The sequence below is a fragment of the Chamaea fasciata genome, unplaced genomic scaffold (genome assembly GCF_029207755.1).
Source record: "Chamaea fasciata isolate MVZ Bird 193981 ecotype frontalis unplaced genomic scaffold, bChaFas1.0.hap1 SCAF_17, whole genome shotgun sequence".
Classification (NCBI taxonomy): Eukaryota; Metazoa; Chordata; class Aves; order Passeriformes; family Sylviidae; genus Chamaea; species Chamaea fasciata.
Genome location: NW_027094102.1, coordinates 8,870,636 through 8,887,011, shown reverse-complemented (window position 1 = coordinate 8,887,011; position 16,376 = coordinate 8,870,636). Strand labels below are relative to the sequence as shown.

The 16,376-nt window shown below is 54.5% G+C and overlaps 1 protein-coding gene across 1 annotated transcript; it reads right to left on the bottom strand.

Moving 5' to 3' along the window:
* Positions 1 to 583: 583 nt before the first annotated feature.
* GDAP1L1 (ganglioside induced differentiation associated protein 1 like 1) lies at positions 584 to 13,729 on the bottom strand. The gene is made up of 6 exons (XM_066198679.1): positions 13,007 to 13,729; positions 10,494 to 10,686; positions 7,055 to 7,228; positions 5,010 to 5,107; positions 4,767 to 4,881; positions 584 to 1,981 (listed from the first exon to the last, which is right to left on the bottom strand). Exons 1-6 carry the CDS (start codon positions 13,184 to 13,186, stop codon positions 1,638 to 1,640), a joined length of 1,104 nt encoding a protein of 367 aa, XP_066054776.1. The 5' UTR covers positions 13,187 to 13,729; the 3' UTR covers positions 584 to 1,637.
* Positions 13,730 to 16,376: the final 2,647 nt, after the last annotated feature.

Below are 16,376 nucleotides of genomic sequence, written 5' to 3'. Positions count from 1 at the left end.
GTGCACATGCAGGTGGTGGATTTAGGTTCTCACACACCAATTTTAAGTGCAGCCTGAACCATGGGGGAAGTAACACAAATGACACAGAGCCTCTGCAGCTACACAGCCTGTTGTATTCCAGAAGCCTGTCAGACTAGGCTTATGTCAAACACCATATAAATGTGTGCATTTTTCACTCCCTGTGTGCTCATCCCTTGGAATTCCTGCTAAACCTTCCCAATTCTGTGGCTGCCAGGTTGCATCAAAAGCTCCTGGGGAAGCTTGCTGCTTTCAAATCCATAAAGATAACTTTTGAATCGGAGGCAAATGCAATTCCTGTTATTTCAGCCACACTTGGCATATGTTCCCAAGCCCCGAGATGCAGCATGGCTCCCAGGGATCACTGGAGTGCCTGGAAAGCCAGCAGGCTGAGCATTGACAGAAATTAGTGATTGAAAGAAGAATACATATCATTTCCATGCAAGTTTTATACCAGTGCAGTACATGAGCCAAAGCACAAACCACCTGCAACATCCCACTGCCCTCGGGCATGCCTTGCCCTAGGACCAGAAGGATGTGGAACACATTTAGAGATGCGAAGCCATTACTCCTCCCATATGGTTTATTGAGGATCTCAGTTTCCAAAGCATGAGTAGCAGTGTGGCCTGTTATTCTTTCCAGCATGCAAAAGGCACAAGAAAGTCATCAATGTGATTCTGTGCAAAGTGTCCCTAAGAAAACACACAGCGAGGAAATGACAGAAAAGAGCCCCCGATGGAAGAAAGCCAAAGCGCCTTCAGGAAAGTGCTGAAAAGTTCTGAAAATGGTTGTACTTTTTCAGAGTCCAAATATGCTCAGTTGGTGAAAGATGCTTTGCAAATCCATGAAAGAAAACTCAAGAGACAGAGCCAAAAGGCTTAAAACAATAATCTCCTCCATGTGCCAGAATTCAGGATGAAAGTCAAAATGATTTATCTCAAGAAAAAAGTGCGGCAGTTAAAGACAGACATTAAATTCTTTAAAAAAAGGCCCACCAAAACCAGACGTAGAAAGTGGATACATTCTAAGAGCAGCTCAATAAAAAATATTCCTTTTAATGAAAATAATTTTTAAAATGGATACTTGAAGAACAGAAATCCACCTTGACTGTGACCAGCTACTGCACCCTGCTCACAGGAAAGCCTCCGAGCACGACAACACAACTTTCTAGAAGAAGAAAGTCCCCACTACCTGCATGTGTGAAATGTGGCCAGTGAACAATTTGGAGACAAAAACGCACAGGACCAAGTATCCAAGTCCCATTAGTCAACTTGGGTGTCGGGAAGCCTCCTGGGATTCCTGTCTGTCCCACTGGAGCTGGCTGGTGCTGGAGGCAGTGCCACTTCCCGGTGGGCACGGCTGAGCCCGTGAACCCTTGAGCCTCTTGCTGGAGTTGAATACTTAAATCTAAAAAAGGCATTTACAAGTTGACGCTTTTTTGTTGTTGTTGTTGTTGTCTTATTTCCTTGCAGTATAGGTTTCTACTTCTAGACTATGGAATGTTACATTAAACAATATAATTATTCATTACCTTGCTTCAAATTTCATTACAGTTACTGAGGCTTCATCATAACTTCACACAGCACAGAGACACCAAACTAAACACCAAGCAGTCAGCACTAGATGTATTTTTTCTTTAAGTACCAATAAGCAAAATATCCCATTCCCCCCAGAGATCCCATCAGGAAGGAGGCTCCAAGGAAGGAAGGAGGTTTCCGCTTGACCAGCCGGAAGGCGTTGGGTACCACTGCAGAGAGGAGCGTGGTGTGTATGTCTCCCAAAACTTTCCTGAAGGCGAAGCGTTTCTGTATCCTGTCAAAGAAGGACTGTAGGTTAGGTCTGCTGCCATCTTCCCAGTATTTCTTAGAGAGTCCCAGAAACTTGAGGCGGTGCAGGGTGGCGCCTAACAAGACATCGGCCAAAGTAAAGACGCATCCGCAGAGCCAAAGTTCACACTTCTGCCCTGGAGAGAGAAGAGACAGAGCAAAGGTAAGAATTCCTTGGGTGGGCACCTAAAATATCGCTCAAAAGGTCCACCTGGGCAGGAGCATTTGTGTTAGATCTGGGGTGGTTTTTCCCAGCTCTTTGATGGGCCAGGAGCTCAGAGCCCATTTACGAGGTTATATGATGGAGGGCATGGGGGTGCCAAAAGCTGGGAATATGAGATGATCATTGATAGTCTGTGTGAACATACAAATTACTGGCTGCAAAGTGGCTCTGCTGCCTCTCCCCCAAGGCAAGAGCAGCAGGAGATGATATCCTCCTGTACCCAGGAGGTTCCTGGAAAAGAGCCCTTTGCCCCTCTTGAAGGAAGATGCTGTGTAGTGACCCCTTCAGCTGTGTCAGTGCTCGGGCAGAGCAGCAGTGTCTGCCCTTGGCTGCACCAGGAGCTGTTTCAGGAGTGCCACGTCAACTTGGCCTATTTTAGGGATGTGAGAAATCCTCAGGAATCAAAACCACTTGCTGGATGGCCTGGCTGCTCTCTCTTGTGTGCTGCTGGGGAGGTTCTGCCTTTGTTCTCTCTCCTGTACCAGGGACCCTGCCTGTGCCAAGAGCCAGGCTTTTTGGGGAGACAGAGCTCAATGTGAGTGCAGAACATGAAGAAAGACACTGAAGGGTTGACAGCCCCTGATAATGGGTGATCCTGGAAATAACCCCATTAGGGAGACATCCAAAAATAAACCAAGCTGTTGTTAGGCTGGAAAAAGCAGTTTCAGGCCAGGATATTGTTAAGCACTCCTCCTGTGCCCTTTCAATACCGAGGAGCTGGGCTGGGCTGGAGCTGAGGGAGATGAGAGAAGGTGCAGGTAAAGAACATTAGAAGGGACACAAAAATCCCCCCCTCAGTCAGCTTTGCTCCAGATTTCTAATTCTGGGACTCTTCATTGTCCTATGGCTATTATATCAGGAAGGAGAAGAGAGGCTCAGGTGCTGCTGCAGGGCTGCCTGCAGGACCAGGCCAGGGCAATTATGGGTAATTAGCAACCCTCATTTGTAGCTGGTTGGCAGCCTGCCTAATCCTGCTGGAGGCAGTGCCCAAGTGGACAGACTGCCTGTACCTAATTAGTCAATAAATATTTTCAGTGATTAATGGCTTGTGGGGGTGCTGCAGCCGGAGCTTCTTGGGTGGGGTGGGGACCTTGTGGGTGCCCCTGCACAGAGGTGAGGGGAGCAGAACTGAGGCAGCTGCCGCACTCCAGGCACTGCTTCAGGTGAAGGAGAAAGCAGGTGTGAGGATGGTGATTTTGGGAGAGAGCTGTGATCCACCCCTGCCCCTCCTGGCTCTGGGCTGGCACCTCTGCTGGGGTCTGGACACCGATGTGGGCTGACCCAGCACCCAGTGGGGCTGAAGCACAAGCAAAGGCCTTGCAACTCTTCCCTTTTGCATCCACAGCAGCCCCAGCTCGGACCAGCCTGTCCCAGCTGGATGGGGTGCCTGTGGCAGGGGTCTCCTGGTGCTCCTGCGGCACCTCCCACCCTCCTCCCGCCTGCATCGCCGGCAGCCTGGGCTGCGTGGGAGTAGAGCTGCTGCACTGCAGCTCCTGGGAAGTTGCCAAAGTGGTGATCATGCCCACTGCTGAGATCCTGACCAGGCCATGGGCATGCTGTGGGAGTTTGGGATTGTGGAGCAGAGGGCAGGAGCGGCACGCAAGGACTGAAGGCACTGGAGCACCTGGGTGCTGGCAACAGCAGCAGCAGTGATCCCTCTGCTCCAGGCACCTGGGATGTCCTCCCAGGGCACCTCATTAGGCTGAATTCTGCTGTCCCAGCCCTCACACCGGTTAATGAGGGTGTTTGAGGAAATTAGGGCAAGGCAGGATGCCACTGTGAACACAACAGGGCTCTTGGTAAATCCCCAGCCCAATGCCCTGCAGGGCCCGACCTTGGCACCTCTGAGAGCCCTCCAGTGTGGCCCCAAGAATGATGCCCGGCTCCCCAGGGCCGAGGCTGACCCCGAGGGCAGGGGCAGCTGTGGGACCATCCCCTGATTAACGGTGTCTGGGGTCTGCTCTGCATCTGTCACCATGGTGCTGGCACAAGCAGCCCTCCCGGGGCTGAGTTCTGAGCCCAGCCAGCAGTGGGGAAGAGAGGAGGAAGGACGGCGTCATCCAGGGGTGATGGCAGGACAAGCACTGCCCAGCTGTGCCCAGGCACCCCTGACTGCCAGGGCTGCTCCTGGCAGGCTTCCAGCACTGTGCATTTGATGTCAGGGATGGCTGGTGTCCCTCTCTCCCACCTGCTGCCATGTGACGCAGGTTCTATAAAGGCTCTCCCCGCCAGGGCCCCTCAGATTCCTGGGTTTCCCTGCCCATGCTCCGCTGGGATGTGCCACAGCCTGGTGATGTGAGGGGGTTTGGCTGTGGCACATGTCCCCATCTCTGCACTTTCAGCAGCCGGTGCTCCTCGTGGTGCAGGTGCCTGGGGCCAGCCTGCTCCTTCCTAAACCAGACAGAGCATCAGGCAACGTCAACTCCTTGCTGGGGTAGAGGGCACATGCCATCACCTTTGGGGCTCCCAAAGAGCACCCATGAGGACAGGGGTCTTGCTATCCCCTGCATCAAGGGGTGCAAGACCATGGCTGCAACAACATCAGTGTACCCAAAACCAGGAGAGCCCAGTGAGAACCCCAGACCCACCAGTGGTTGTTCCATGGGAGTTGTTCATCAAGTACAAAGCTTTGACTGTTTCTGGTGTTGTACTTCAGCCTCATGTGGAAAAACACTCCATAAACACAGCCCAGTGCCTACCTTGGTACTCCAATTTCCTTTTCTCCAGCTCAGCCTCAATCTGGTCTAGCACCATTCCAAGTTCTCCAAGGATCTTCTTCAAGTAGTTCACATTATCATGCTCCAGGATCTTGGCCTGGGTGGAGAGCAGGGTTAGAATGGGGAATAAATGGTTGCAGGGACACAAAGCATCAGGTGGCCATGGCAGCTCTGTGGGCCATGTTCCCCCAGCACCAGGGATGTGTGTGGCTTTGACTCACTCACCATGAGCTTCTTCTGCTTGGAGAGGTAAGGCTCAGATAGCTGTGGCTCCTCTTCATGGTCCAACTTCATCAGATCCGTGGTGGCATTAGCTAAATGTCCTGGGGGAGACAGACAGAGAGGCTGGGATGATGAATCTGATGGCAAAACACCTCATCCTGCAGTCAAAATATTGCGGTAGCACCGAGGAAAAACACCCCAGAGAGCTAAAATGGGCCAACTTCATGGTTTGCTGCTGCTGTGCTTGCACATCTGAGGGCATGTGGCTCTGTCAGCCATCTCATCCACTCACACGGGGCAGTGCTGGCTCCAAGGTACGGCCAATCCTCCTCCCCGTGGTAAGGCCCAGCCTGGGAGTTTCTGGGGGAGTTCCAGCTCTTCGTTTCCCTTGTTGGATTCATACTAGAGCTGCTGGAAGTTCTGTCTGTTGTTTACTGTTTAAGAACAGCCCTGAGCTTGCCTGTAATCTGGCTCCTACTGCTCCATCCCCAGCAGGCTGAACCTTTGGGATGTCTGAGCTGGCCGCCCACACTTGGGTGTATGTTCAGAGTAGTGGGGCAGGGAGGGGCACAGGGGGAGTGCTCCCTTCTGGCTGAAGCTGTCCCACCCTGGCTTGGTGTCCAGGGACACAATTCCACGGCGTGGAGCGTCACCATGGTGTGGATGCTCACCTTCTGCCTCTTTGGGCATAGAGAGGATGGGAAGGGCTTTGTGCAAGGGAGCTAAAGGAGCAGAATGAAAGGAAGAAAGGAATCCTAGAGGCAGAGTAACACCTAAGGGATAGCATGAATTACCCAAAGTGGGCTAATGTCTTCCTGCCAGGGACCATCTGTCTTCCCCTCCTTGTTCCCTCCAACAAGGGAGGCCTTGGCTCTGCCAGTGTGCTGGTGCGGGAGCTGCCAGGGCTGGCTGGGGTGGAAGCCAGCAGCAGGCTGTGCACTGCCACAGAATGCTGAAATTCCCTGTTTTCTGCCATGAGTTTGTGCTTGCTAAGGCTGCCAAGCAGCTCTCCTGGGACTGCAACTCAGATGGAAACCTGGATATCATCCTGATTTCATTCCCCTTGGGAGAGTCTGGAACCTCAGTTCACCTTGGGACACAGCTACATCGATTTCCCTCTGCACCCACTGCAGCAGGGCAGTTGAGCCATTGCCTGAGTGCAGAAGATGTGCTGGGGGAGGAAGAACACCATCAGCCCACGGACCTGCTCATGCCCCTCCAATGGCTTGGGAAAAATGCCACCAGTGACGAGGTTTGGACAAGGAGATGTGTTGAGAGACCTTGGCAGAGTGCTAGGGAGGTGATGAGAGGCACATGGGGGCTGAAGCCATCACAGCAGCACCCTGTGGGGAAGGGATGGGCTCTGGCCTACATCGGCCCAAGGTCTGGGGGTGGAGGTGACACTTGGTCTGTGACGGGTGTCAGCAGAGGCAGGGCAGACCACAAGCTACACCTCAGGAACTGCCTATTTCTCTTTGTGCACAAGTGCATCCCACCTCAGCAGGACCATCTGGGACCCAGGCACCCGAAGGGATGGGGGTGGGAACAGTGTTTTCTATGGGATCAGCCGAAAGGAAGGGAGAGACCTGGGACATTCCAATACCCTCCCAGCAAGGTCGCTTTTCTGGCGAGGAATTCTCTCCAGGAGCAATCCCTGCCATTGAGTTATATTAAGCATCGTCAATGTTTCATGAGCACTTGAAGGTCAGGTACACAGACTTATGCCGATTCATCCACTGCCTGCAACTCAATCTGGCTGCACTCTCCTGCCTTTGCCCTCAGAGTTACTGGAGGGAGTGGGGCGAATTCCCCAGAAAGAGCTGAGAAGAAACCTGCATGGCCCGTGGGAGCCCGGACACCCCCTGAGCTAGGAAGTCCCTCTAGGACGCCTGCAATTCCCAGATCAGCTGTGCTTTGCCATTTTGCCATCTCTGCCCCTGCCCGCTTTGGTATGAAGAGGAGATGAGCAGGAGCACGGTGGCTGGCCGGGCTGTGGAGCCTAAAGGAGCTGGGGAGCCGCGGGCAGCCCCGCTGGGAAGGCGACTTACTGCGGATCTCAGTGGTGGCGTACTTTGGGATCATGGAGTCGGTGGTGAGCTCGGGGTGCAGGATGCAGCCGTGCGTGTAGGCGTCCATGGGCAGCGAGTCCAGCAGCTCCCGGTACTGCAGCACCCGCGAGTGCAGCAGGCTGCCCGGCTCGGGGATCAGCTGCGGCACGTTCTCTGCGGGGCGAGGAGAGGTGTTAGCATCACCTGGGAGGGCTCAGGCACTCGTTAGAGCCTCATTAGCCCGCTCTGGACAGCGGTGTGCAATCCTGCTGGGTGAGGCGCGGCATTCACTCAAATCTGTCAAACTGTGCCCTGTCCCTCCCTGCTGCCCGTCCCGGCCAGGAGAGCAGCCAGCCCATGCCCCGAGATGGGCAAAACCTGCAGGATCACAGGGAAGTGTATGGATGTCATTAGCCAGCCCCACAGCGCTCATGTTCCCTGGGGTCAGTGGAGCCAGCCCCGAGTCTCCACAGCCTCCGAGTTTGTACACTGTAATTTCACATCTCTTAGAATGGGAGAAAAAAACTTCCCGGTCTGCGGAAAAGAGCTAAAATATGGGAATTTGAGTTTAGGATGTCCTGAATTATATATTCTTTACTCCAGTGGCAGTGAGGTACCTCATCATTATCTTGGGCTTCACTGAAAATCCCAAAAATGGGCAATCAGAGTAGACTACCAAAGGAGCCCACTGTATCTTCCCTCCATGCTCAGCCAGTGTCTCAGCTGCAGGAACATCCCTTGACCTGGCTGGCTCTGCTCCTCTGTGCCTGTTGGGTTTTATCCTCTTTTCATGGATGGTGGTTTGCATCGTGCCTTTTATTATGCTTTCAGCTCAAAATACATGGCAGGCGACACCAGAAGAAGCAAAACATTGCTCTCATCTCCCCCAGTTTTAACTCTCCCAGTTTTTTAAGGCATCATAAATGTTTATAGTGTCTGCAGAAAGCAGGTCACAGGTAGTGAGTAAACCTACCACCAGCACTCCGACTCTGTTGCCCACATCCTGTCTGCAGCACTGGGCTCTCTGCATGCCAGTGTATCCACTGGAGTTAGGTCACATTGGCAGAAGGACTTGGACCGATGTGACCAGTGCAGCCCCTTGTTTCAGGGCCTGAAGTGACAGCTGTGCTCTGCCCAGCCCTGCTGCTGGTGGCAGGAGCTGGGCTGCAGGCATGGCAATGCCCTCCTGGCCGGGATCATGCCTTGCCATTATCGTGCCTGCTGGTGCCCATGGCTGGATGAGAACCTGGCAAATTTTGGTACCTCCTGTACTGGAAATCTCCTCGTGGCTCTGACCCAGACTTTCCCTGACTGGAAGGCTCCACAGAGCTGTTCTCACTGACAAGCATCAGTGTCACTGTCCCCTGAGCAAAGGGAGGTGGTGGTGCCTCCTCCCTGCCATGGGCTGCTCGCTGCCTGCACTGCCTGGGCTCCAGCTCTCCAAGTGGGGATTTTCCAGCCAAGGAAAGTGACCAGACGAATGATACAATAACTGACCTATAACTTGTGTGCTCCTTCCACAGGGCTCCTGGCCAGCACCCGACAGGCTGGGGCTGAGGCTGAGCATCCAGAGGGATTGCCCCATCCCGCAGGAAGATGGAGCAACCACAATGAAATAGTGGTGTGCTGGCCACCAGCCCACGACCTTCAGCACGTTCCAGGGAGGTTTTTCATTGGGATGGCTTAACTTGTCTTTACATGCCACAGCAACCTGCACATAGGGGCTGCTGCTGCACTCCATGGCTGTGCAAGGGGGTGCAGACCTTGGAGAATACTATTGCCTAGAAGAAATACTGCCCTTGTCAACTCATCAGTGGTTTCTGGGCACTGCTGGGTAGTGTCCTAGTGGAAGCACCCTCAAATGTGGCTTATTGGCACTACTCATTGCTATTTTGGGGGAAGGAAAACATTTGACCACACACCACCCTCTACTGATAGCTGGCCGCCAGTGTGTGTAAGCGCCTGATAAAGCCCAGGGGAAAACACAGCTCACTAAAAATACCTTGTCAAGGCCTTTTCAAACTCTACACATTTCTGGAAGGTGGCTGATTCCCCCCCATTTCAGCACTGTCACATCCTGGTAATGCTTTTGGCAGCTGCACTGCTGGGTGATAGCATGGAGCAGAGCATGGAGCAGGGAGTGATGCTCTGGGCCCTCTTTCCCAGAGCTTCCCCTCTCCATTTCTCAGCAAAAAGGTAAGAAACTGCACCTGGCTGGAAAATCTCAACGACAGGAGTTTCCCAGCGCTCGGACAGCTCTGTGTCCCCCTCCTGCTGGGGTCAGCCTGTTGTCACATATGTCAGACCACCTGCCCTTCACAGAGACCAGGTGAAGTGGTGCAGGGACTGACACTCCCTGATGTCCCTTGGTGCTGGGGCTGCTGCCAGGCAGGAAAGCAGCTGCCATTCCCTAGGACCTACTGCTGGTGTGGGGTTCTCCTGATGTTCCCATCCCTGGTGCCCCACTGGTGAGAGAGCTGTGTGCCTCCACGGAGCAGCAGCACGGTGGCGGGGCCGGGAGAGGACAGCAGCTGAGCTGGCAAGGCGCCCTTGCTTCGGGAGCTATTTTGAGATGTTTTTGATGTCTCTGTTGCAAGGGGATGGATGCTGGGGCAAACATGGTGATGCTAAATCCCTGCTCAGCTTTGAAGCCTGCCCAGTGGGTGTCCCAGCCCAGCAGCCCCCAGGACTGGGGGAATGAGGGTGAAGGGGTGTGAAATGCCAGGGAGAGGCTGCTCACAGCAGCTGCAGAGCAAAGCTGACTTTGAGCTCCGTCTCAGCATCCCGGTGTGCCAGGCTCAGCAGGCCACTGCCTGCAGCCCTGCTCCAGGGGGAATTTGAGCTTCCCTCTCCTGGCTGTCCCTTCCTCTGGGTTTGTGTCACATCATCTTCCCATGGTCCTCAGCACCGCTGGCTGTTTTTGACTTTAAAGAGGCTGTTTTCTCTGAGGCACAGCAGCAGCAGGGACAGCAGGGTCCCCTGCCCATGGCCCAGGAATCCTTGAGGAAGCGGGGAGAGGGGTAGCAGCACATGGCTTAAACCCACATTATCCCTTATGGCCCCTTTGCACAATTACCCAGGGCCAAAGCACAAATGTACCTCAAGGCAGAAGTGTTCCCATGGGCTGTGCCCCAGTGAGGACTCTGGTGAAATGCCACCATGCACCATGGGGTCTGAGAAATTGTCTGGTTTGGAAGCATGACTTCCAGGACAGTAAAAGGGGAACTCAGCTACCACACCCCTCAGAGCCCTCCAGCAGGGGATTTCTGCTGGAAATTCTTCAATTTCGTGGGTAAACATAGGAGTCTGGGGTGGACTGGTGGCGTGCTGATCTTCTGGGGTGAAGATGAAACTTTAAAGGAAAAAGTGGATTTGTTTAGCAAACAGAATCTGGACCAGACACGAATTTCCTCTGAGGCACAACCCAGCCTTGCATTACCTCCTGTGAAGTTCTTCTCCATGTAGTCGATGATCTGGTTGTAGTCGCTGATGATGTTGTCCCTGTGGATGATGACGGGCACCTCCTCGCCCAGGTTGAGCCGCATGAACCAGGGCTCCTTGTGCTCCATCAGGGGCATGCTGACGTCCCGCTCCTCGCAGGGCAGCCCCTTCTCTGCGATCACCAACCGCACCTGGGGCAAGAAGATAGGGAGAGAGGGCTCAGCCCCACGCACCGAGCTGGTCTCCAGTGCCCCCGACCCCATTACATCTGCAGACCCTTCCCTAAAAATTAAACAGAGCGACCCGCCAGCATCACGTGCTTGCCCTGCAAGAAGTCAAGCAGCTGTTGCCATGGGACAACTGCAAAATCCAGGCGGCCACGAAAGAATTTGTTTTCCTGGCGAAGAGGGGATAACCCATCCTGTCTTCTCAGAATCACAGACCATCCTCTCTGGTCCTGGTGGCCTGTGTGACAGGCAGAGGAGCTGCAGGGCTGAGAGCCAATCCCTCAGCAGTGGGTGGAGGGAGGCAGGAGCTCCCCAGCTGGGGGAGAATGAGTGATGCTGCTGTGGATCCCAGCACAGCCCAGCACATACCTGAGGAAGAAAAGGAGGAGGAAGCAGAGGCTGCAGCAATGTTATGCCCTGCACGTGCACCCAGTGAGTTCTGCTGTCTGGCTGAAGGAGACCTGGCCGCTGACTCAGGTTTGTCCCACTCTCAGGAGTGGACTCTGGCTTTGCCAGCATGTTTAGAGCAGGTGAAGGCTCTGTTCCATGGGAAGTTCCAGGCAGCCCCTGTGACCCTGCACAGCATTCCTCCTCCTCCTCCATGCTGACATTAGTTTGAGAGCATCACCCAGCATCTTCACACCTCTTGTGTCAAACCTGCTGCCTCCCCCTTCCCCTGCCACTGCCCTCCTCCAGCACCGCGGGGGTGGCACCCACACATCTCAGGGGTGGAAAACGAGAGCCCAACCTTGCAGAGGGGCAGGAGGAGGCAGGAGTGAGGCTAGAGGTGGGACATCATCACCATCCCCACCCCAATCGCCAGCCCTCAGGGCTGATCCTGCTGCTCTGCTCTGTGCATGAGACGGTGTTGAACATGCACTCAGGGATGGCATTTTAGGCTTCTGGGTTATAAAACCTGACTATTATGAACTAAGTATGTCAAACACGAAAAAAAAAAAAAAAAGCCCACGGGGGATGTGAGAAAGCCATGATTTACAGAACCACTGAATGAGGGAAAAGTACTTGTTTTCATCCAACTAGCAGCAGCTAAAAATACAATTTAACATATATAAGCATTTCTGTGAGTACTTCAGAGTTCCCGGGGAATTAGTCATTAATTATTCACAGGAGTGGCAAATTAATTTTTTCTTTTAAAGTCAAATAAGAGAAAGCCTGGGTTCCTCAACTACGACTCGCTCCTGGCCTTTTCCTCCCAGCTGATAAATAAACCTCAGCCAGTACCACCTGGGGTACCCAGCCCCAAAGCTCCCTGTGCTTTCCTCTTCTGCTGTCAGGAGCTGAAGGCCTGGCAGGAGGCAGCCCAGGGTACCCCAGTGCCTGAGGGCAAGGGGAGCCCCTGCTAGCACCCCAAAGGGGGATCCCAGAGCGGGGTGACAAAACATTCCTGGGGAATTCCGCGGGGAGCCGGGCACGAGCATCCCCCTCCAGTGCGGATCCCGAGCCCGTCAGTCCCGTGCTGCCGACGGCGGCGGGGCCGACCATGTGCAGCCACCCTGCTGCATTGGGCATCCTCCCTCCTTTGTGTCTGCACGCAGGAACGGGCACCTCTGCCCCGGCCTTCCCGCTGGGCTCCGGAGCTCGGGGAGGCCCTGGCACCGGGGAACTTGGTGTTCCGCCACCCACCCCTCCGAGCAGCCCATTCTCCATATGGTATTAATGGCTTAGGAATGGTGGGGGGTTTGAGGCCGGGGGAGAAGGTCGGAATTGCTACACAGCTGCCGTGCTGCGAAATGAGCATTGCATTTACTATTGTCTGGAAAACGGGATTTCTTGCTGGGGCAGCCCGGCAATAGAATTTCCAGGGCACTGCTGCAGTGTGAGGGGTGAATCATCGCTGCGTGCCGGGGTCCGGGATCCTCTGCTGGGCACCAGCCTGGTTCGGGGCTGCCTCTCCTCTCGAGCGGCAGGGTGGTCCCGGGGCCCGGCTCTGCCTTTGTCTGCGCTCCCGGCCACGCCAGTGTGAGGCTGGCAGCGAGCACAAAAGCCGAGGCGGCTCCCGGTGCAAGCCGTGATCCCAAAGCAACGGCAAGCTTTGGCTGAGCCCCCCCATCCTCATCCCCGTGCCTGTCCCCATCCCCTCCCCAGGCAGAGGCTGTTCAAAGGTACAAAGATCTGCCTGGCCGCTCGTTGCTGCCCCGGCCAGCCCCGGGGCTGAGCCCCTCGCTGTCCCCCGAGTGCATCCATCCTCCCGAGGCAAAGGGATGCCCTGGGAACTGGAGGTGATTCTCGCCCGGGAGTCCGGCCGAGCGATTGTTTCCTTTACCTTTTGTGAGCTGAAAGACTGGGTCCAGTGGTACAAAACCAATCTGTCCTGGGATTTGAGAGCGGGGTCTGTCGGGTCGTGATTTTCCTCCCCTTCCGTGGATTTCCCCGCGTTGTTCTCCAGCGCCGAGATGGGCCACCAGCTGCAGTTGGTGGGAGTAACATTATTGGGAGTCGCCATGACAGCGAGCGAGCGAGCGGGAGAGGGACGGGGAGCGAGCGGCGCTAGCCCAGCATCACATGGGCTCCTGCCAGCCCATCACTCCCGGGGCAGCTCCAGCTCCGGGCCGGGGTGGGCAGCGCGGGGTCACGGCACCGGCTGGCGGCGGCGGCGCCGGGGCTGGGGGTGGGCTCGCAGCCCGTCCCCGCTCGTGGCGGGGCTCCCACGGAAACGTGCAGGCATCGCTTCAAGAGAGGAGTCAGCAGCCGAGGCTCCTGCCTGCCTGCTGCCTGCCAGATCGGCAATCCGGGCCACCTCCAACCCCTGCGGCTCCTTAAGAACATTTTTCAGCAGAGATTTTCTTTTTTTTTTTTTTTCTTCCGACTGCTTTAGATATGGCAGATGTGTAAATAAATAGCCACAGTGATGGGCACTGGCTTTAAAATGCCTGGAAGGTGTCGTGCCTGCCTTGCAACCTTCACAAAAGGAAGGAGCAATGGCTCTTTAAAGGTATTCAATTATTTTTGGAGAGCACAAATTAGTTTCTGCCTATTGGATGTTATGTAGCCCATACAAGGGCAGAGCCCAGGAGCCTTTGGTGTGTACCAGAGCCCGAGGTGCCTGCCCAGCCTGGACGAAGTAGGCACAGCTGGGGGTCACTTCCAGAATTAGCAAGATGTGTCACAATTCCGATTGGGCCAGGAGACTCAGAGAGCATTGGGGCTTCTGGAGCTGCTGCTGCTCTCCAAGCCCTATGAGCATCTCCCAGAGATTTGCAGGCACAGGTGTGTAGGCAAGCTTAATACAGTGACCTGGACATCTGGACTTGTGCTTTATGGCACTTGGCTTTGTCATGCCCCATCTCCAGCAATCTGGGAGCCTGGAGATGTTTTCCCACCCTTGGAACTATTGCCAGCGCCAGGGGATAAAGCCAGTCCAGTTAGGGGTGTTTTGGGGGCAGGATCTGGTGAGGATGGAGGTGAGAGCTGTGCAGGCACAAGGAGCCAGCCTGTGTCTCAGGGCTGTGTGAGGGCTCTCAGTGTGGACCACTGGGGCTGGTGAGGATTGAAACAGGAAGGTTTGGAAGAGCTGGTTCAAGTGGGGAAACTGAGGCATGCTTCACCCAGGAGCACTGGGAGGGAACAGGGCCAAACTGGTACCCAGCTGCATAAATACAGTGCAAGGAGCAGTTTTCTAGGGACTGGGAGATGAAAATGAATTATTTGGTTGTTGTGATGTTCTGCTCCTCAGGGTGTGCAGGAAGGTGATGAGGCTGGGAAGGGCTGTGCTCTGCCCTGGCTCCTCCCTGTTCTGTCCCCCCCGTAGGCAACAGCCCTCAATAACAACCTCTCTCCCCAGCCCAGGTCTTCCCAAGTCCCTGACCTGGCCTCAGGGTCACCCACATGGACAGGCTCCGGCTTGGCTCTGCTTTTGGGCTGCAAAAACGAGGGAAAACTGAGCTTTGAAGAGCTGGCACCCTCATGCAGCACCACCCTGCCCTCTGCTTCACAGCTTCCCCTCGTTGCAAGAGTCTTTGGGGGCTCCTTGCGCTGGAAGGGGACACGGTGGGTGTGGAAAAGGCAGGGAGCAGGTTGAGCAGGCAGCAGCTGTTCTCCCTGGATCGCTGTCCAGAAGGCCCCATCTAGTGGTACACTTTGTGATGAATTAATGCTGCGCCGTGGGGAGTAAAACATGACAGGTTGCTGCGTCCCTCTGCGTCCTGCGGGTACGCGGTGCCTCTGTATGGGCCTGTTTATTTAGCTGGGTCTTGGCTCGCTAAACTGAGCAAGGCTTGAAGGGCACGGGGGGTGCCAGCCCCTGTTAGGGGTACCCCGACCTTGTGTGACCTTGAGATCATCCCCAGCTCTTCAGCACAGCCTCCCTGACTGCCAGAGGGGCCGGTGTGGGGCTGCCCCATGGGATGCTGTGCACTGGCAGAGCTCTGGCAGAAGGTGCCATCGGCGCATGATTGTGGCTGCTGCCGGTTTGGAAATCCTGAATCCAGGGGAGGGTCTCATCGGAGAGCTGATGCAAAGGTTACAGAGATGAGAGAACGGGAGGGTGGAGTCGGTCACGGGACTATGCAGGCACAGAAGAACCCTCCCCGTTTTAGAAGGAGAGGGTGGAAAACAGGCTCTAGAAACGGCTCCATTGATTTTTTTCCTCCCAGTGGCCTGATTCAGTGTCTGCCAATGTAAAGCTCAGCTCAGATTCGGTTTGGCTCCTGTAAAGCAAGAAAGAAATGTCATTGATCCAGGGTGCCCTTCTGCATCCTTCTTCAGTTTAACTAGTCCTGAAACTAGAGGGACAAGGACTTGTAAAGTGCTGCGAGTATGGAAGCTACTGGAAAACGCCCAGGCTGGGTCTGCTGACATAGGAAGTAGAGAGTTAGGATATAATTAGAGGAAAGTCCTGGGAGCACTGCAAGTCCACTGGTGCTTTCTCAGAACATTTCAGACATGTTCTGTAGATTGACTGGGAACAGATCATAGAGCATCCACACACAGAAAAAATCCCCGAGGCTCGTTGGGGCAGGTACAGCAGCAGCTGGAAGCAATAGGGCTGCATTCAGCACTGTTTGTACCAGGGCATCCCTACTCATCAATCAAGCTAAAGGTGCTGTGCAGGCATTCCCAGAGAAGATGCAGTTTTCCAATAAATCCCGAGGTTTCAGGCAGGCAGCAAAAAGATGTCACTGCATTATCAGAGCGATATGGACGAGCTGAACTGAGAAGGTTTTGATGGAAACAATAAGTTTGGGCCTCTCTTAGGGCCTGTCATTCACCCCCAGGGGTTGGTCCGTGCTGTGCAAATATCAGCAGCAATGTTCCAGTACGTTTGCTGCAAAGCTCACAATTGCAGTCAAGAACGAAAATATCTGCCCTTGCTCTGCCACAGGCAGCACTAGATGTGCTTAAACACTAGCAGAAACAGGGGCTCAGGCAGAAATCAAAATGACTGAGTTACAGTCTTTCTCCCCCTTTTCCTTTTTCCTTCACTAGCAGTTTCCAGTCCTCCACAGGACACTATGGAAGTGTGCCCTCAGAACCTGCTGTCAGGCTTTTCCTTCCCACCTGGCGTTCTGGCAACCTGAATTCTCAGCCCTCAATTTCAGGGTGTATCTTGGACTGATTTAACCTCCATGACTGCCCCAATTCCCCCTCTCTCCCTGGACACAGCAGGTCTATGGTACATTGTGCTGCTCCACAAC